This window comes from Vulpes vulpes, chromosome 1, assembly GCF_048418805.1.
Source record: "Vulpes vulpes isolate BD-2025 chromosome 1, VulVul3, whole genome shotgun sequence".
In the NCBI taxonomy this organism is placed as follows: domain Eukaryota; kingdom Metazoa; phylum Chordata; class Mammalia; order Carnivora; family Canidae; genus Vulpes; species Vulpes vulpes.
Window position 1 is genome coordinate 4,748,992 of NC_132780.1, and position 20,995 is coordinate 4,769,986.

The 20,995-nt window shown below is 48.2% G+C and overlaps 1 protein-coding gene and 1 long non-coding RNA gene across 9 annotated transcripts in view; one reads left to right on the forward strand and one right to left on the reverse strand.

Moving 5' to 3' along the window:
- Positions 1 to 14,868, forward strand: part of GARRE1 (granule associated Rac and RHOG effector 1) — a 78,086-nt gene extending 63,218 nt beyond the window's left edge. For all 8 annotated transcript variants that reach the window (XM_072750363.1, XM_072750370.1, XM_072750386.1 and 5 more), the window contains 6 exons: positions 2,623 to 2,748; positions 4,303 to 5,336; positions 9,073 to 9,238; positions 10,001 to 10,138; positions 11,656 to 11,734; positions 12,212 to 14,868. In XM_072750363.1, coding sequence (XP_072606464.1) covers positions 2,623 to 2,748; positions 4,303 to 5,336; positions 9,073 to 9,238; positions 10,001 to 10,138; positions 11,656 to 11,734; positions 12,212 to 12,520 — 1,852 coding nt within the window. In that variant the 3' untranslated portion in view covers positions 12,521 to 14,868. The remainder of the gene's footprint in view (positions 1 to 2,622; positions 2,749 to 4,302; positions 5,337 to 9,072; positions 9,239 to 10,000; positions 10,139 to 11,655; positions 11,735 to 12,211) is intronic.
- A 1,674-nt stretch (positions 14,869 to 16,542) lies between these two features.
- On the reverse strand, positions 16,543 to 19,427 carry LOC140597975 (uncharacterized). The gene is made up of 2 exons (XR_012000081.1): positions 19,305 to 19,427; positions 16,543 to 17,930 (listed from the first exon to the last, which is right to left on the reverse strand). It is a non-coding gene; the product is annotated as an uncharacterized lncRNA (long non-coding RNA).
- Positions 19,428 to 20,995: the final 1,568 nt, after the last annotated feature.

Below are 20,995 nucleotides of genomic sequence, written 5' to 3' on the forward strand. Positions count from 1 at the left end.
TCTAAGAACAGGTAGAGGATTTTAAGCAAGTCTGTGTGATTGGCCAAAAGAATGGGTTTAGTCTCTTAAGGGGATTCTATTGTTCAACTCTCAAGACTGATAAATAAAAGTGCCAGTGTGTTGATTTTCAGAGAGATTATTCTCACCAGCAAGTGTAGTACTTCTTCTGCATGACCAGCAAATGCTCTCCTAGTGGGCAAACATATGTGACCAGCCAAATCACAGCCAGGAATGGCTTGGGAGCACAGAGCAAGTATGTCCTAATAATCAGCAATTCCAGGCTGAGAGAATTGGGTACATGAACCCTGGCCAGGTTCACTGGCCAAGATTCTCTCCCAGGAGTCCAAGGTCTGGTTGGGCACTGGAGGAGCTTGCCTTTTGCAGGGTTTCTGAGGCAAGCTGGCTCACATCTTCCACTGATAGATTTCTTTTCAAGCGTTAAGTCATGTTGAAGAGTGCTGCTGCCTCCTTAGGATGGCTTTGCAAGTGTTGATTTCACCATTTAACTCCCAGAGTGCCTATGAGCACACTGACATCTTCCTGATTCTGCCTCTCAGAAGAGGCCTCTTAGTGGAGGTATCCTGAGTGGGCAGTGAGGGCCTGAATGCTGGGAAGCAGCTCTCAGGAGAGAACAGTCTGGGCCGAGGCAGCAAAAGCAAAGGTCCTGAGATGTGGACAAATCCAACATATTCAGGGAGCAAGTAAAGGGTCTTGTGACTGGGACAAGAGAATGGAGGTAACAGTGGCCAGAGTGGTGTGGCCAGCGAGGCAGGAGGGACCAGGTCCCCAAAACCCTCGAGGGCTGGTTAGATTTTATTTCAATCATGACAGGATGCCACTGGAGGGTTTTAAAGAGGGGAATGATTGTTCTGATTTGTGCTATCAGAGGCTCACTCTGGCTGGGGAGGGTGGGCTGGGAGGGACAGGAGTGAGGAAAGGAGACCAGCTGGGAGGTGGGTCCTCAGACACAGATGCTACTGGCTTCTTGGAGTAGAACCATAATGAGGGAGGTGGCGAGAAGTGCTTGGACTGAGAATGTGTTTTGGAAGAAGGGCTGTTAGGATTTGCTGATGGACTGGTGTGGGCTGTAGGTAGCTAGCCATGATGTGTAGGTTGGGGATAGACAGCTCTGTTGTTTACTAATGAAGGAAGCATAGAGTGGTTTTTGATGGAGAGGAGAGGAATCCGTTGTGCTGACCAGGCTGCCTGTGAGATGTACCCAAGAGATGTCAAGTGTGCAGTTAGATATGGGAGAATGGGGTTTGGGAGAAGGGGGTCAGCTGGTGAAGAGACTATGAGTGTTCAGTGGAGGATGGTCTGTACAGCTGCAGGACCAGACACAGCAGTGTAGGGAGAAAAGACAAATCCCAGGAAAGACAAAGCGCTGCCATACACAGATAGGGGAAGCGGAGCAGGAGGAGTCAGCAGAGGAGACCAGGAAGGAGCTTGCTAGCCGGGGTGGGAGGAGAGTTGAGCAAGTTTGGGTCACTGAGCTACAGAAGATAGTGCTCTAGGAGGAAAGAAGTATTGCACAACATTGCTGAGAGATTGAGTAAGATGGAACAGGTAATTGACCTTTGACACTGGCAAGATCAAAGTTGTTTGGTAAAAGCTATTCTTGTGGAGTTATGTCGATCAAAGCCCAGCGGGAGTGGGGTGAGGGGAGACAAGGAGGTAAGGAAAAGGAAGAGATGATGTGTTTTGCTAAAAGGGGGAGCAGAAAAGTTAGCAGAAGGGAATGTAGAGCTAAGAGAAAAACGCTGGTCCATGAGGCTGGTTTGCTGGCACAAAGGAATGTCACAGGGAGTGAGAGAGAGGGTGATTAGGTGAGCAGGGTCCTCAGGAAAGCAAGAGATATAGGGCAGGCAGTGCTCGGCTGGAGGGTCAGCCTGTGGCAGAGCAGGTCTCCTGCCATGACCGGAGGGTCAGGCCGGGAGTGCGGGCATGGGTACTTGAGCTGGTGGGTCAGTGGTGAGGAGAGGGAGTAGATCTCATGTCAGTGACGTGAGCACTGTGATAGGAAAGAAGAGGAGAAGCAGCAGGAGTGGCCAAGCTCTGAGGAGAGCAGATGCAGGTTGAAGTGGTCAGCTTGGAAAGGGAAAACATTCATTTATGGGAAGGCTGTGTTTGTTGCTTACCTGAAATTTTCAGTGAATCTGGGTTTTTTTTCCCTCCATTGACCTTTAGTTTCTTGGGTGCAGGTGTGAAGCGCTGTGGAGGAAGCAGAGGCAGGGGTGTTTTGGAAAGGGTTTGCAGAGGAATAGATAACTGTGTCAGGTCACAGAATCTGAACATGGTAGGACGGAAAGTCCAGGCTGGAGCCGGTGTGGACAGTGAGGGCATTAGGCCCCCAGAAGGTAGCCCGTCCACCGAGCCCTGCTCTTCCTCCTAAACAGACTCCAGATGATTAGAAGTCCAAGGAGATCCTGCACCCTATTGCTTCCTCTTCCTTCTGCAGCAAGTTCCAGTGAGAACCTTGTCATTCTCTAACTGGTCTTTAATTGCCAAATTTTTATTTGGTGCCAAAAGCATGTAAAAATTGCAGCCTTTTGTATGAGGCCTGCTTGAAATACTTATTCAGAGAAGTGTATCCCATACTGACACAACCTGGTTTGTGCCTAGGTGCCTGAAAGAAGACCCTGCAACCATGTCCCTGCTGCAGAGAAGCCTTGATCCTGAGAAGACCCTGGGACTGGTGGACGTGCTCTACACAGCCGTGCTGGACCTCAACCGCTGGAGGGCAGGGAGGTGGGTATCCCTGTTAGTCACTTGTAGTAGTTTACATTCAGGCTCATATGTAGGGACAGTGCCACCACATACAGTTTTATGTGTGCCCACGTCACTGATGGATATAAGGAAGGCAAGAAAGAAAAATTTTGGGTGACTTAATTTTGGAATAAGTTCAAATTTACAGAAAAGTTGTGGTAGTACCAGAATTGCTCTCTGCCCTTTACCCAGATTCCTCAGTTACTTAACATGTTTACCTTTCTTTGTTTTATCATTTGAGAGTAAGTCCATGGAACGCCTGGGTGGCTCAGTGGTTGAGCCTCTGCCTTTGATCCAGGATGTGATCCTGGGGTCCCAGTATTGAGTCCCATATCAGGCTCCCCACGGGGAGCCTGCTTCTCCCTCTGCCTGTGTCTCTGCCTCTCTCTGTGTCTCTCATGAATAAACAAATAAAGTCTTTACAAATAAATAAAAATAAATTAAAAATTGGCTTAGAGAGGTAGGTCTATACACACAGGCAGGGCAACCTTTTAAAAAAAAGAGAGAGTAAGTCCATCAAGAGGATTTTAGCCTGACTCGTGTTCTTAAGAACTGAGACCAGAGAAATGTTTAAAAAATTTACTTCTAGGGCCCCTGGGTTGCTCAGTGGTTGAGCATCTATCTGCCTTTGGCTCAGAGCATGATCCCAGGTCCTGAGATCGAGTCCCGCATCAGGCTCCCCGCGGGGAGCCTGCTTCTCCCTCTGTCTCTGTCTCTGACTCTCTCTCTCTGTGTCTCTCATGAATAAATAAATTTTAGGAAAAAAAAATTACTTCTAGCCTACATGAAATTTATTTATATCTGAAAGTAGCTGACAGTTATAAGATTGTCTTTAGGAATTATGAACTTGGGAATGGTAGGGACCTTAAACATCTAGCCATGTGTCCCCTTTCTTAACTCCTGAGTGCTGAGGTCCCAGAACATTGAGGTAGCTTATCCAAGGTAACAGCAGCTATCGCCTGCCTCAGCCTCATACCCTTTCCATCTCTGGGGCTCTCTTTCAGTACTAGAAAAAGTGCTCGGAAAACCTTGGAAGTAACAACCATCTGTCCTTGACACTGTCTATAAGTTACTTCCAAGGACAACAGTACCATATAGTGTCGCTGAGTCCTGCTCGCCCCCCTCTGCCCCTGTGTAGATTTATCCACATTCCTCAGCTGGATCAGTCTTATGTACACTTAAATCTCAGGCGTTCATTTTATCTATAAAATAAGTGAACCTGATACCAACTAGAGAGATTTTTTTTAAAGATTTTTATTAATTTATTCATGAGAAATACAGAGAGACAGAGACACAGGCAGAGGGAGAAGTAAGCTCCCCATGGGGAGCCCGATGTGGGACTCGCTTGATCCCAGGGTGTGAGATCACACCCTGAGCCGAAGGTAGAAGCTCAACTGATGAGCCACTCAGGCGTCCCCCAACTAGGGAGATATTTTTTTGTCCCTAAAGTCTTTTTTAAATGCAAAGAGATCCATTTCGTCATCCAATTTGCATGTTTATCTTTTTTAATTTTTAAATAAATTTCTGTTTAAATAGGGAACAAGCTTTACCCTGCATACAGATCCAGCTTCAAAGGGAGATATGCGATTTTGGGAATCAGTCTGACCTGCCTTCTGGGAATGGAAACAAATCTTCAGGTGGCCTGCAGAAGACATTCTCCAAACTAACATCCCGGTTCACCAAGAAAGCTTCATGTACCAGCTCTAGTAGCAGCACAAATTACTCCATCCCAAATACTCCTTCCAAAAACCTCTTCATAGCTGGGTGTTCGGAAGAGAAGACCAAAATGCCCAGCAATATTGATTCAAGGTTACAAAGCATTTTGAACATTGGTAATTTCCCTAGGACTACAGACCCTTCACAGTCAGCACAGAATTCCAGTAATCAAATAGCCAATGGTTTTCTCATGGAGAGGCGTGACAACTTCCTGCAAGGGGATGATGGCAAGGATGAGAAGGGTATGAATTTACCAACCGATCAGGAAATGCAGGAGGTGATAGATTTTCTCTCTGGCTTTAACATGGGCCAGTCACATCAGGGCTCCCCGTTGGTGACAAGGCGTAACTCTGCTGCCACAGCCATGGTGACTGAACAGAACGCAGGAGCCATGCAGCCACAGCAGCCACCACTGCCAGTGCCCCCTCCACCACGGCCACCCCAGGCTGGGGCCCACACAACTCTGACTTCCCAGCCGGGCCTGCCGCCTCAGCAGCAATCCCCAAAGCAACAACAACCCCAAGTCCAGTACTACCAACACCTGCTCCAACCCATTGGACCTCAGCAGCCCCCACCCCAGCCTCGGGCCCCTGGGAAATGGGTACATGGCTCAGGCCAGCAGCCAGCACAGCCTGTTGGAGCAGGCCTGTCCCCTCTTGGCCAGTGGCCTGGCATATCTGATCTCAGTTCCGACTTGTACAGCTTGGGTCTGGTGAGCAGCTATATGGATAATGTGATGTCGGAGGTTTTGGGGCAGAAGCCACAGGGACCTAGAAATAACACCTGGCCAAACCGTGACCAAAGTGATGGCGTCTTTGGGATGTTGGGAGAGATTCTGCCTTTTGATCCTGCAGGTATGTGGACTCTTCCTCCCCACCTTGAGATTTTCACATAAATATAGTCACTGAGGATTCACAGGGCCTATCCAACACAGCAGGCTTACTTGTGGGGGCAGGTGACCTAATTTCCCTTTAAAGATGTTTTCTGACTGTCGGATGGCAAGTATAGAACACATCTAGCAAAGGAAGGCAGCAGTGGTGAAAATGAGGCTGTAAGGACCACTGTTTTTCTCACTGTACAGAGGATGTGGTTGAGGCTAAGAGAAGTTACCAGAATGGCTCTACATGCCATAGTTCAAGTGGGCTTCAGGCTGGGCTCTCCCATTCATGGGAGCCAAGGTGGCAGGCCGTTTGTGAGCTGCTTTTTCCTGATTACATAACTTGTGTGATTATTCTTTGCCTAAACTCTAGGATGTATGAAAGCTGGTGGAGCACCCTCCTGCCTTTAGAGAATATGGCTTCTCCTGGCCTGAACATATGAAAATACCACCAGAGTTATCTTAGGAAATTAGAAAAAGAACCTAGAAACAAATAAACTAGGAAGAGGAATCAGTGAAGGAGAAAAACTAAGATTAATTAGATTTAAAGGAAAAACATAATAGAAATTGTAAATAAAATCTAAAAGAAGAGTCTCTTGAAGACCAACAAAATAGGTATTATATTTATTATAAACCAATTTATTATAAACCTCAATAAGAGAGAGCAAAAAGAAACAAGATTAGGAAAGAGAAAGGAGATGTCACTCCAGAAATAGGAGAGGTTAAAAGAAGTTTAAGACATTACTACAAATGACTTGATGACAATATATTTGAAAACTGAATGGAAAAATGACTTCTTTCCAAATAAAATACACATCACCAAAATTGTACCAAGAAATGGAAAACCTGCTTAATCTATTTTATTTTTATTTTATTTTTAATTTTTTTTTATTATTATTATTTATTTATGATAGTCATACAGAGAGAGAGAGAGGCAGAGACACAGGCAGAGGGAGAAGCAGGCTCCATGCACCGGGAGCCTGACGTGGGATTCGATCCCGGGTCTCCAGGATCGCGCCCCGGGCCAAAGGCAGGCGCCAAACCGCTGTGCCACCCAGGGATCCCTGCTTAATCTATTTTAATGAAAGAAATTGGAAGGGTAATTATGAAGCCAACATGATTTTAACCACAAAAAGTTTATAAGAGTTACTTCAAAAGCAAACTGTAGTCATCTCTTTATGAGTGTGGATAGAGGCAAGACAATCTAGCAGTGATTGGAAAAGCAGTTATCTGTTGCTACATCCAGTGTACTGGGGGGTGGGGGGTGGAAGGTGGAGCAGTGTAAGGGACTCCACTACCCCTCAGTAATCCATCATTATCACTCCACTACATGAGAGGAACTCATACAACAATAGATGCTGTAGACATTTGATAAAAGATACCAATGATTCTAAAAAAAAGAAAGAGAAAGAACAACAAAAACCCTCAAAGTAAGACATGAATAGAAAGTTCTTAAACATTAAAAAAAAAACAACTACTATCTATCAAAAACAAGTAGCAAACATTACTCTGTATAGTGAAACAAAATCATTCCAATTAAAATCAAGACCCAGACAGAGTGGCAACTATTACTGCCAATGGCATGTAACTTTGTCTTGGACTTTCTAGAAAAATACAGCAAGATAAGTATAAGCTTTAGAAAAAGATGCATTGAAAAGCACATCTCTTTGCTGGCAATAGAATTGGGGGGAGGAAAAAAACCAAGATTCCTCAATAAAAAAACCAGAATTATTAAGCAAGTCTGGCATGGTGGGTACATGCAACATAAATACATAGAAATCCATTACTCTTTTTCTCTAATTGAACAAAAGGTATACAGAGTGGAAAATATATTTCATTCACAAGGAAAATACTGTGAAATATAGAAATAACTATAGGAAATATTTATATAAATAACCAGCAGAAGAGGAATTCCCTGCTGAAACAACCCAGCATTAGCTACAAATGGAAAGAAATGTTTTCTTAGGTCTAAAAATCCCTCCTACTGCTGCTCACACTTTCTTGTTCTTGCTTCCCTTGGGTGGTGGATGTGGGCAGCCTGGCACCCTGGGGTGCAGAAGGGCAAACAGTTCCACCTGCTGTGGAAGAGCAGGCCCACGTGGCTGCCACTGGCTGCAATGGGTGCGGCAGGGCACATTTTCTCAACTGCTGTGAAACAGTCTGTACATCTTTTGATAGGTGGGTAATTAAATCCAGAATATAGGGCAGTCCCGGTGGCTCAGCGATTTAGCGCTGCCTTCGGCCCAGAGTGTAATCCTGGAGACTTGGGATCTAGTCCTGCGTCAGGCTCCCTGCATGGAGCCTGCTTCTCCCTCTGCCTCTGTCTCTGCCTCTCTCTCTCTCTCTCTCTCTCTCTCTCTCTGTCTCTCTCTACCCCTCTCTCTGTGTCTCTCATGAATGAATGAATGAATGAATGAATGAATGAATAAATAAGTAAATAAATAAGTAAGTAAATAAATAAATAAATAAATAAATATTTTTAAAAATTTAAAAATAAATCCAGAGTATAAGTGGTGTCTGGCAGGATTTTACTGTCTTTGATCTTTGTTGAGGCCTGAATGGCCTCTATGTCTTTAGGTTACAAATCCTACTAGTGTTATCTGCCGTGTGTTCCTTTGTGACCTGCAGGTCCTTACTGTACCTTCCTGCAGACCCCACCCCGAGGGCATAAGGTCTATATAGCCCCTTTCCCAAATTAAGGAAGGGCACTCCTTGGATAGATGAATCCCAGAAGGCACCCTCTCGGGCAGGGCCAGTGAGAGCAGAGCACTCCCTCTGGACAGGGCACCTGTAGCCCCAGAGACATGGCTTGACTCCCTGGGAAGCAGGCCTTGATTTGGGCCCCGCTGCTCCCCTCCCCAGCTGTGGGCATCCTTGTGCGCTGCACACACAGCACAGTCTCATGCAGTAGTCCTGTGGCAGTGCCCTGGGGACAAGCTAATAATGAGATTATGCCTAGTAGCTCTCCTAGCTTGAAGCTGAAAAGTATACACTGCTGAGTCATACTCAGTTTGTGAACCAGAGATCCTTTCATGCTATATCTTCTTGTTTGACTTTTTGTCTCAACACCCTCTATGCTTTCTTTTCTCCCACTTGTACTGTCCTGCTCGTCCTTACTCAGCTCTCTCCAGTATGTTTCTAGTCACCTCTTAATACTTCTTAAATTATTAAATTTCACCTCATTCATTAACACTCTTACTATCTTCAGATTGAATGAGTAGATCTGCCATCCAATATCCCAAGAAAATCCTCGATTCGAGTTGGGCCAAGTGGGAATGACATACCTCTATCTGGCTGACCCTGATGCTTTGATAACTCTCAGGTTATTAGTTCACTAAAGACATCATGTGACTTCCTAAGTGTTATGTACATAGCACCAGACATTGGAAAATTTTTAAGTGTCTGGTATTTGTCTTTAAAATTTAATCGTGGATCCTTTTGTGTTCTTCTTTCTGTCTTTCACATTCAGCCTGCCTCTGTCTTAGGCATAACCCTTCTTGACGGTCACTGTGTACACACCTCACCCCAGCCTCAGACATCTGGCTGAAAGCCCCAGGCCTGCAGCCAACTCTCTGGCTTCCGGGGCCACAAGCCAGGCAGCACCTTGCCACTTCTCATTGTATATGTGTGACCAGAATGTGCTCAGGAGGCAGAGAAGGAGACAAGAGGCCAGTGTGGCCCCAAACCCTCTCTGTCCCTTTGTCCTAATGCAGTGGGTTCAGACCCCGAGTTTGCACGCTATGTGGCAGGAGTAAGCCAGGCAATGCAGCAGAAGCGCCAAGTGCAACACGGCCGCCGCCCAGGCAACCCCCGGGGCCACTGGCCACCCATGGATGATGCCCATCGGACCTGGCCTTTCCCAGAGTTCTTCACAGAAGGGTGAGTGCTGGGTGTGGCAGGGAAGCTGAGTTTGGGACCTGGTTATCCCCCATGGGGCCCTCATGCACCCTCATCAGGCAACTCAATTCCACATCCCCCTGTGAGAGACTGACACCTGGTCACATCTTTAAGCAGTCAGGGTTCTGTGACAAGACTTGAAGATGCCAGGTGGCATGGTATGTCCCTGTGAACACACCATTTGTATAAACCGATGATTTTCAACACATAGTCTTCTGCCCTGAACTAGGAACTTACTGGACGGTGTTTGTGACGTAATTGAATGTTTAACATGGTTTCTGTGCTGAAATGGGCATAGCTGTGTGACCCATGCGATTCAGGGAATGCGATCCTTATAGCTTCCAAAAAGCAAACGTGTATAGTTCAGATGCCAGCGTATTGAGAGAACTGCAGCTTTGCATCCCGAAGACAACTGGAGATTGATTTTTCACATCCTTTATTTCTACTCAGTTAATAAATCTGGACAGCTAAAGACCATTTCAGCTCTTTGCTCTACCATGAATTTCATATGCAAAGCACAGGCTTCTGAGAAGAATGAAGGGCAGCGAAGAGTACATGTTACTTTCTATATAATAAGGGACAGGAAGAAAAGCTTGGGTTTTTAGAAGGGGAGATGAGCCCACGATCTGGTTGTTAGAGGAGTGCGGGCTAAAGACCGTTCCTTTAGGGCTGGGGGAGTGGGGGCAGCCTCGGGGTTGTCCAGCTGCAGGAGGCCCGGGACCAGCTTATCTCTCTGGCTTTCAGGGACAGCCTGCACAGCGGCTGGTCAGGGGCTCAAGGGGACTCCGCCAGCTCAAGCGACGAGACATCCTCCGCCAACGGGGACAGCTTGTTCTCCATGTTTTCAGGGCCTGACCTCGTTGCTGCTGTCAAGCAGAGAAGGTATGAAGAGATTTCTAAATGTAAGCAGAGGACAGAGGGGCACATGAATGTGATCCACAGCTCATTCCTCTGGAAGGCTCAGGAACCCCATGGCTCCCTGTCACCCCGGTGTGACAGAGGCAGAGGGCCTCTGCTAGCACGGTCTTGCTGAGTCTTCTATGGCTACCATGCAGGCTTGTAGCCCAGATGACTTAAGGTTTGGCTGAGGCTTTGCTGGCAAAAAAAGTCTCATGCAAGTGGTAGCTAAAAACACCTAGAACTCTAGGGTTCTAGAGAATGGGGTCTACTGATAACTGGTCTGTGCCTTTCTGTGGGAGGTGCAGGACCAGAATGACCAGGTTCTAATCACGACTCACCAGTAGACTTTGCAACTGCAAACAAGGGCCTGACTTTCTCTGATCCTCAGTTTCTTTGTCAAAGAACAAAAGAAAACAGTAGAGTATTTTCAGGTCTAAGAAATTTTTTAAAGTAGTGGCACCTGGCTGGCTTATTTGGTAGAGCATGAGACTCCTGATCTGAGGGTCATGAGTTTAAGCCCCATGTTGGGGATGGAGGCTACTCAAAAAAAAAAAAAAAAAAAGGAGGGAGGTTGGGAAGAAGAAAAGAAAAAGGAAAAACCAAACATGTCAGGTTGGGTTAGTTGCTATGAAGAAAAATATGGGGGGAAGGGGCACCTAGATGGCTCAGTCAGTTAAGCATCTGACTCAGTATCAGCTCAGGTCTTGTTCTCAGGGTCATGAGTTCAGGCCCCACATTGGGCTCCACACTGGGCATGGAACCTGCTTTAAAAAAAAATATGAGAGTCAGGGAGGCCTCTGAGCAGACAGCTGAACAAAGTGGGGGAGCATCTGGTGAGAGATTAGCAGTGGGGTATGTGTGAGAGAGAAGAATCAGGGTGTGAGTTTTTGGCTGAAGCATCTGTATGAAAGGGGGTGCCAGTGAACTGAGACAGGAGGATGCAGGAGGAGCAGAATTGAGCCAGCCGTAGCATTTAAGATGTCTTTTTTTCAACAAGGGAAACTGGGGAGGCCGACGAGACATGGAGGAAGCCACCTATAGCACCACCTCTACAGAGACTGCTGTGTCTGCAGGCAGGAGCGCCAGTAGACTGATCGCCTTGGCCCTGAGCCGGCTCCTTCCTGCCTTTTTCATTCAGCGTTATAACAGAAATTATTCATGTTTCTAGTTAAAACTAACAGTCTTTTAAGTCCCACTTCCGCAGGGCATGGTAAACAGTTGGTATCTGTTGAATAAATTAACAAAAGCCAGAGCCAATATAGTCAGAGCAGCTGAAACAGCCAGTGGCTGTCCCAATGCCTGCCACCCCCAGCTCTCCCCAAGCCCATGAATGACTTCTGGGCGTGTTCCATTCAGTGGTGACCCACCTGACCCCCCACATGCAGTGGATCCAAGGTCTCCCCACCTAGAACCATTGCCCAAAACCAGGTGGCTAGCATGTCAAGGTAAGCTGGGCAGCAAGCCAGGTGCCCACGGCACTGAGCTCTTGGTTCTTTCAGGAAACACAGCAGTGGAGAGCAGGAGACCAGCACGCTACCCTCACCGCCTCTTCTTACCACAGTGGAAGACGTTAACCAGGTATCGTGGGCCCTGCTCTGGTCACCAAGGGCCAGCTGTATGGGGTACAGACCATGAGCACGGTTCCAAAGCTTCCGTTTTAAGAGGGCTTCAAAGCAGTGATGGGTTCTTTGTGGTGAACAACTTTTTTTCCCATGATTAACCATCTCAGCTGACTCAGAGCAAATGTAGAGGAAGCCCTGGGATTGTGCCATCCACTGTGATAGCCAGTAGCCACATGTGGCTGTTTAAATTGGAATTAATCAAATATAAATAAAAATTGAGTTCCTTAGGGGCGCTAACCATATGCGGTGAATAGCACAGACACAGAACATTTCTGTCGTTGCAAGTTCAGTTAGACAGTGCTGCTCCAGGGCTGTGAGGGGTCTGGGGCTCCTACCCTGGCCCCTAGGTGGGAATAAGGACCAGAGCCCTGGGGAAGTGGGAAAGATCATGAATCGCCAGAAATGCCACTAAAAACCCTCTTTTGTCTCTCAGGATAACAAAACCAAAACGTGGCCACCCAAAGCACCCTGGCAGCACCCTTCCCCGCTGCCCAGCACACTGCCGAGCCCGAGCGCACCACTCTACGCAGTTGCCAGCCCCGGCAGCCAGTGGAATGACAGCATGCAGATGCTGCAGTCCCCGGTGTGGGCCGCCACCAGCGATTGCAGCACCGCCTCCTTTCCCTATGTGCAGAGCCCACCACAGCCCCCGCCCCCACCAGCACACAAGGCGGCACCCAAGGGCTTCAAAGCCTTCCCCGGGAAGGCTGAGCGCAGGCCGGCCTACTTGCCCCAGTACTGACCCAGGGCCGGCCCGCCTGCCCAGAGCTGTTGGGATCAGTGTCCCCACTGATCCTAGTTGGCTGCCTAGTTGGCACCAGCCCCCCAGAGGACCAGTGCACCCCTGTCCCAGGCAGGGATCCTTGGGGATGGGGGTAGTTGGCAGCTCCAAGCCTCTAAGGCCCAGTTTCCCAGACTTTGGAGGCATCAGACCCCTGGAGGGCCAGCTAGAAACAGGTTTCTGACCCTCAGGGAGATGCTGGGGGATCTTCAAGCTTAATGAGCAGCTCCAGCAATTCTGATGCAGGTGGGCCACAGGCCGCATTTTGAGAAACACAGCTCTTAAGTTTGTAGTCCCACTGTGTGTGTTGGGAAGGCACCAGGCCTAAGGCTGAGAGCAAAACTGACCATTCTTCTGAAACCCCCCCCCCTCCTTAACACGTTGAGTGATGACCACATCAGTCACTGTATCTCATAGCTATTTTTTATATAGGTTTTTAGTTAAAACATCTCCTGCCTAAAATGCATTGAATATTTTAAGATAACAAATATAGAGGCTGGAGGTTTGTTCAACACTATCTTTATTTAAGCTTCTACAAAATGGGCAAAGTATAGAATATTTGTGATTGGAAGCAATCACCTGGGTTTTCTGTGGGTGGGCAGCCCCTCCCCACCCCAAGCAGCACCCAAGGGGTGCAGTCCTGACCGGATTTACAAAAGCAGGATCATAAAACTGATGTTAGAGGCATATTCCTGATGGTGCATGGAGATGAGCCAGCTGGCTGCTGTCCATGTGCAGGATAAAGTTGCACCTGCTGCCCTCCCGTCCACACATGGCCAGAGGTTTCGACACATTTTCCAAACCTGGGGGTGTGGTCACGAGGCTGCACAGAGACACCTGCACTTGAAGCATTGCAGTAACATTTGTGAGCTGGCTCAAGACAAACCAATTAAGCTGTAGATAGGAATTAATTTAAGTCTTTTCTTTCAAAAAACAAGAACAAAAAACCACCTCATTTTCAGTTAACGTGTGCCATTAAAGAGATAACATCCTGTGGATTTTGGGATATTTTCCAGCCAGAATGGATCCAGAAGAATTGAATGGTGCTTAAATTGAGAAATAATGATACATATATCTCTATAGAGTAGACATATCCCACTGTATATTAATTGAGGTTACAGAAGTTCTTTATATAAAACTTATTTAAATTTTTCATATTTCATCTTTGAAAAAGTCTAATTGAGAAAAATCCATAATATTTTCTGGTATGAAAGTTTGACAGTATTAATATTTTTTTTATATTTTCTTAAATCATTAAACCATTTTAATATATATGTTAACTACTAATAAATGGTTTATTCTTTCTAACTCCATATAAGCTTTTCCAGCAAAGATTGTAATAACACGTTTATGTTCTCATTTTTCTACGGATATAAGTAAATTTATATTTAAAAATACCAAAAAGAAAAAATATATATGTATATGTATGTATCCACACTAATGATAGAGGCCCCCTAGGGAGTCTGAGCCCAGCCATCTGAATGTTTAGTACTGTGTCGCCAGGCTGTCTCCAGGCCTCAGGTGTCGTCCTTTGTGCTGTGTGGGGATGCCATTGCTGCCTGTACTTATGATCCTCTCACCGTGGGTTCTGAACGTTCACCTCACCATGTTTACAGAGAACTATTTTGTACATAGACCTTTTCAGGCACGTGCTCTGCACCAACCCTGCGTGGCTCTGGTCCGTGTTAGCCGTCACTGTGTGTGCACTAATCTGTCCAAGTTGTTTGTGGCTGTTTCTCCTTGTAGTGTAGTTTCCTCTTCCCTTCAGTAACGTGTCTGCAGTACCTTGTATCTCAAGTTCTATCCTACTGAAGTCCTCTTGTCTTAATAGTGCCTCCCCCAGAGACCTCACCCTGGACAGAGGTCAGCCCCTGCTGCCCTGTGCAGGTGACACCAACACCGCTAATTGTCACTTTCTAGTCTGTTCTTCTCAAATAAGCAGGCCATTTTGTAACTGCATATCCCCAGGCTGTGAGACTGTGTGAAGCTGTTTGTGTGGTCTCCTTGTAGGTGCTGTGTTCTCAGTACCGCCTTGCTCTGAACACTGGTAATTCCAGGTGCTGCGTTTGGCAGAGGGGTCTCGCCAAAGCGCATGTGTGTGTGTGTGTGTGTGTGTGTGTGTGTGTGTGTGTGTGTGTGTTTGTGTCCTTTGCATGGCCGGGCGTGACTGCCTTGCTCGGGCATCAGCAGGACGTCGTGTGAATAGTTACAACGCTTCCAAACTGGAACTCTACATTTTGTATCTTACTTTTAAAGCTCCTATAAGTAAAATAACTATTGGCTTTATTAAAAATATACATTTAATAATATTTTGTATCTCTGTTTGAAATGAACTGCAGCAGACATGTCAGAAGCCCTGCCTGATTCATTACTTTGCAAAGCTGCACCCACAGTGGTTTTTAGGTCAGCTCATCCTCTGGTTCTGAAACCTTTGTGAGAGGAAAGACCACTGGGAATATTAGGATGAGCGGGGGTGGGTGGGCGGGCAGGAAGCAGACAACCTACCACACCTCTCCAGTTGGCTTCCCGAAGGCCAAAGCTGGGAGAGGCCTCTGGAGGCAGAGCCCCTGTCATGGGGAGGGAGACCACATGGAACGATGCAGGTTCTCTCCTTGGATTGTGGTCGGCCACCACCCACATTCCACCAACCATGGGCACTGTGAGCTGTCCAGCCAGCCTTTCCAAGGAGTGGGCCCAGGGATGAGCTCTCACTCTGCTCTGCCAGGGACCCCCTATTTGGCAAAGAGACCATACCTTAAAGGGACAAGGACTAGTCACATTGGATGATGCCCAGCGAAAAGGAAAGCTTATTCAGTGGGAACCACAAAGGGAGGGTGGGTTACAGGGGAATCAACTTCTTTTCACTTGCAGCAAGACAGACTTGACCAAAACTTTTTTTTCATGAACTCAGGAAAACAGATAGGAGCATTAATCTATAACCTACCACTCAGGTACTATAAGTACCACTCAAGCTTCTCTCTGCTGAAATGCCCAGAAGCTAAGCACGGGGACCAAGACCCAGAGCCTTCTAAGCGCACCCCAGGACAAGGTTACTCAGTAACAGCTATGATGCAATGTGCTAGGAAATACACTAGAAGTGCATGTTAAATGCTAGCATCGGGCGCCTGGGTGGCTCAGTCGGTTAAGCGTCTGCCTTCAGCTCAGGGCATAATCCTGGGGTCATGGGATGGAGCCCCACATCGGGCTTCCTGCTCAGTAGGGAGTCGGCATCTCCCTCTAAATCTCCCCACCATTCTGTCCTCTCACACTCCCTGTCTCTCTCTCAAATAAATAAATAAAACCTTTTTAAAAAATTAAATGCTAGCATTTATTCAAGCATGTTCCTGTTCAACACCAGTACGTGGTGCTGTTCACTGACTTCAGTTCACAGCAGTGTGGAGACAGAAGAGGAGTCCTGTGGCCCAGCTATGCGCCGGATGGGTGAGAGTGGAAACCTGAACAGATGTTAGACCTGAGCTGCAAGAGGGTCCTTGTGAGGCTGGTGACCCCTGCCAGCCCAAGGAATGTAGCTGAAACACAGCGTGCCTGCCGTGGCACACTGCAAGTTTGGCTCTTTGTGCATTGTGTGACCACTGTTGTGACCCGCTTCCTAATCTGGAGACGCAGAGGAAATAAACCCTTCCAGTGTCCAGCTCCTCAAATGCCAGAAAGCCACGTACATGGAAAGCGTGACTGGCTGCCTCCCAGCCACACATTCTGAGGAAGCTCCAGGGGCAGGCTCCTGGAAGTCACGCACACACAGCTCACTTGACGATTCTACAAGGGTAGGCTGGCCGGGCTCAGGCCTCTGTGTGTCTGATGGAGGGACTGGATGTCGCTAGTACTGGGTCTGAGTTTGGGGTGTGGGCTTAAGTCAGGAGGAAAGATTGTTTCAGGAGTTTCCTGTTCACTTCAACATCTGAAGTCATCAAGGAGCAAGGGCCTTGCTAGGAGGAGAACTGAAAAGAAGATGCAGTCTCCGCTTTTAAAACAAAGTCTTTTATTTGTTTGTACTATCTTTTTAAATTATTATTATAATTCCAGTGTAGTTAGCAGTGTTATATTTGTTGCAGGTGTACAATATAGTGATTCATCAATTCTATATATTACTCAGTGCTCATCAAGTGTGCTCTTGATCCCCTTCATGTATTTCACCCATCTCCCCCACCCACCTCCCCTCTGGAAACCATCTGTTCTCTATGGTTAAGAGTCTCATTTTTTGGCTTGTCTTTTTTGTTTGTTTCTTAAATGCCGCATATGAATAAGAGCGTCTGGTATTTGCCTTTCTCTGACTGGCTTAGTTTGCTTAGCAAGCTACTCTAGCTCCATCCATATTGTTGTAAATGGCAAGATTTCATTCTTTTTTATGGCTGAATAATATTCCATTGTGTATATAAACCACATTTTCTTTATCCATTCATCTATCAATGGACACTTACATTCCTTCCATAATTCGGCTATTGTAAATAATGCTGCAATAAACATAGAGGTGCATGTATCCCTTCGAATTAATATTTTTTATTCTTTGGGCAAGTACCCACTAGTGCAATTACTGGATCATTTTTAGTAATTGAAATTACTTTCAGTTTTTTTAAGGGACCCCCATACCGTTTTCCACAGTGGGGGCACCAGTTTGCATTCCCACCAACGGTGCATGAGGGTTCTTATTTCTCCACATCTTCATCAGCACTTGTTTCTCGTATTTTTTATTTTAGCCATTCTGACGGTTGTGAGATGGTATCTCATTGTAGTTTTGATTTGCATTTCTGATGATCAGTGGTGCTGAGCATCTTTTCATGTGTCTGTTGCCCATCCATGTGTCTTCTTTGGGGAAGAAAACTCAGTCTTTCAGTCTTTTAGACAACCCCATCTTTCCCACCCTTGCTAAGAGGGGCCACCATCCACCCACCAGGCTGCTCTGACAGAAATCCTAGAAGACATCCTTAATCCTTTCCTCATCCAGCCAGTCCTAGAAGTCTATTCACAAGCATATTTGAATTCCATCATATTCTTCGGTATGCTACCAATGACCCGGTCCTCACCTGCCTCCTCCTCTGGCTCTTGGGGCTCAGGGTTTCCCGTACACTCAGCTCCCCCCGCCCCGCGCTCCCCTGCCAGCTGCTCGCAAGAGTGCTCCCTGCTTCTGCCTCTCCATCTGTCCTCTTGGGCCAGAGCCCAGCTTCTACTCGCTTTTTCATCATAGCGCTTAGTGCTCCCCGGGCATCGAGTTTGCCTTTGTCCCTCCCACTAGAACGAAGGCCTCCAGAGAGCAAGGATCAGGTCTCATCAGGGCCACACGCAGAACAGCGGGAAGCGTTTGCAGAGGAGCCAGGCCAAACAAGGTGTTGGTGGGCAAATTACTGAGCAAATTCTAATGCAAAAAAAAAGAAAAAGAAGAAAATAACGACTTAAAACTCAGCTCTCACATCAAACTAAAAGAATAATACGTGATTAAAGAAAAAAAGAAGAGTAATACGTGATGACCAGAGTTTGTACCAGAACTGCGAGGTGAGACTCGCATTCGGAACTGCGCGCAGGATGAGGCAGTTTTTTAGTAACCATAGAGTTTTCCGTTCTCGTGGAAGCCCACGCCTTGGTGCTGTAAGGATCTTTTTTTTTTTTTTTTTTTTTAAGCAACTACCGATGGAGTCCCAGGGAACATCTGGGGGCGACACCCCGGAGCGGCCGATCGCAGACCGCGCAGGACCGGCTCCCGGCCTGCGGGGGGCGCCGAGGGCCCTGCTCGCGTGCGCACGCGCACAGCCGCCCGCTCAGCCTCCGCGCACAGGCGCGCTCACGCCCATCGCGGACGTGCGGACGCGGACGTTTGCTGGCGTCTGCAGCCCGGCGCCCCTCCCGGCGCGGCGACGGACATGCGCACACGCGCCCCCCGGACGTGCGAGCCCACACGCACACGCGTGCGCGCCCCCGCCCCGGCCTGCGCCGCCCCGCCCCGCCGCGTAGGCTCGCGCGCTCCGCCCTCTCCCGGGGCGGGGGGGGCGGGGGGGGCGGGGGCGCCTGGCGGGGCGGCGGCGCGGCTCCTCGGGGCCAGCCTGTGGCCTTCGCCGGGTCTCCGGGCCTCGGCACCCCGGGGCTGCGCCTCCCCGGAGCAGCTGGCGAACGTCCCTCGGCGTGATCGCCGCGCGCCCGACCCCCCGACCTCCCGTGGCTCCCGGAGCTCAGCTGCAGAGCTGCAGCCTCCCTCCCCGCGCCCTTGCCCAGCCCCGCCCGCCGGGCTCCTGCCTGCCTGCCTGCCCCGAAAGAGGGAGCCAGACTAACCTAGACGCCCCCTGCCTCAGTTTCCCCATTTATGGAAGCCGGCTCTTGTCTGGAACTGTGCTGGCCACAGGCTCCCCAGGTGCTGGTTTCGCAGACAGTGGGACCCCGCGGGCTTTCCAAGGCCGCAGACTGCGCCGGGTCTTCTTCGGGTTGTGGTTTAGCCCAGCCCCGCAGGCCTCCCTGCCCCATCCTCTGGGTGGTGGGGCGCTTGGCACAACATAGGGTGGCCCTGGCGGTGGGAAACAGTAGGGCTTCGCTCTGGGGAGAATGCAAAATTACCTTACGCTGAAAATTTCCCAAACTCCAAATCCCAAACCACCCCGAGGAGCCAACCTCACCGTCGGTAGCTAACTGATCACCCTCCACACGCCCCGCCTTCCCTGGGGGTGTCTCCCTGCCGCCCCACACAGATCCTTAGGTCGGGTCCGAAGGGGCCACGGTTAATGCACGGGCTGATCTGTCCTACCTGCCTCCTCCCGTGCTGCTGTCGCATCTGTTGGAGGTGCCATTCTTGGCCTTTCCCACTCGTAAAATTCTACCCTGGCAATTGGAATTAATGTCACAGAGGCCTAATTAGAGGTTAAAAACAGAACTGGGATGCTGGGGGATTGCCAGAAACTGGCAGGCAGGACAGGGCTGTGATTTAAAAAAAAAAAAAAAAAAAAAAAAAACAACAGGGCTCAGAAATCAGGCAACCTTGGATCGATTCTCCACTTAGCAGCAGAGTGGTTATTTCCAGATTTCTTAACCTGTCTGTTGAACCGGTTGCACGGCCGAGCTCCAAACAGGTAAGCTAGTGGTGGTAGTAACGGCACTAGTAGTTGGATGATGAATGCCTTTCAAGTAATAATGATCCCCTTTGTCCCTTCCTATTTGCTTTCTCTCCTTAGCGACTGTGACTTATGGCCCTCCAGATACCAATATCGTTTTCTGCTAATATAGAAAACACACGTAACTGAGGTTTCAAACCACAATGTCAAACTTAAAAAAAATTTTTTAAAGAAAAGTGTTTTTTTTTTTTTAAGATTTTATTTATTTATTCATGAGAGACATAGAGAAAGGGGCAGAGACACAGGCAGAGGGAGAAGCAGGCTCCCTGTGGGATGTGGGACTCGATCCCAGGACCCCGGGATCACAACCCCAACCAAAGGCAGATGCTCAACCACTGAGCCACCCAGGTGTCCCCCAAACTTAAAATATTATTGGGAAATCTAGAGTAGTTGAACCTCCTGGGAATCACAGAGGCCAAACTAGAGGGGGTCTACCAGAGAATGTCAGAAAGAAGATGAAGCCTTCCGAAAGGTGATCACGAGGTCTTGTGTCCAGCTTCTTCTTCAGTAACCAAAGCAGCACCTGTGGGGTTCAAATGGCCGGGAGACGACATTAGAGAAGCAGTGTGGGGACGCCTGGGTGGATCGAGTCCCGCATCGGGCTCCTTGCAGGGAGCCTGCTTCTCCCTCTGCCTGTGTCTCTGCCTCTCTCTGTGTGTCTCTCATGATCAATAAATAAAATCTTAAAAAACTGAGAGAATGAAAAATAGAGAGAAGCAGTGTGATGGCGCTTAGATGAACACCCATAAAACCTTTGGAAGGACTTGAGGTTGTAGATGACAGCGCAGCTCCACACAACATCGACACTGAGGGAAATCACTCATTTGTGTTCCAGCCGCAGACAGAGGTGGCCTGGCCCTCTGAGTTGGACTCTGGCATCTCTCTGGGGGTCACTGTCTGCATTGTTTTCCTTCACACCAGGGTCTGATCCTCAGGTCTCCTCTTTTCAGAAGGGCAACTTAACACTAGGAAAACACTGGGTTTCTCCTGCTGGCACTCGTTTGGCTGGCCTTGGTCATGCGCTCCTCTCTGATGCAACTGGGGTGGCAAAGGAAGACACACGAGAGTGGGACATAGTGGTTTTGGATAAAAACAACAGACATGCCCTGTGGCCACCAGGAAGAGCCTGCTAGAGAAAGGCCGTCAGTGGCTACTGTTGGGCTAGGGTCATCTCTGGAATCACAGGGCAAGTGGTAATGGGGTGGTGGCTACCGAGACTGGCCTTCCTCTTGGGTGAGGTTATGAAACACAGGATTTAGGGGTGGGAGTGCTCTTCTGTGTAGACAAGTAACTGGCTTACATGGGAAACCCTGGTCGGAGTATCTCT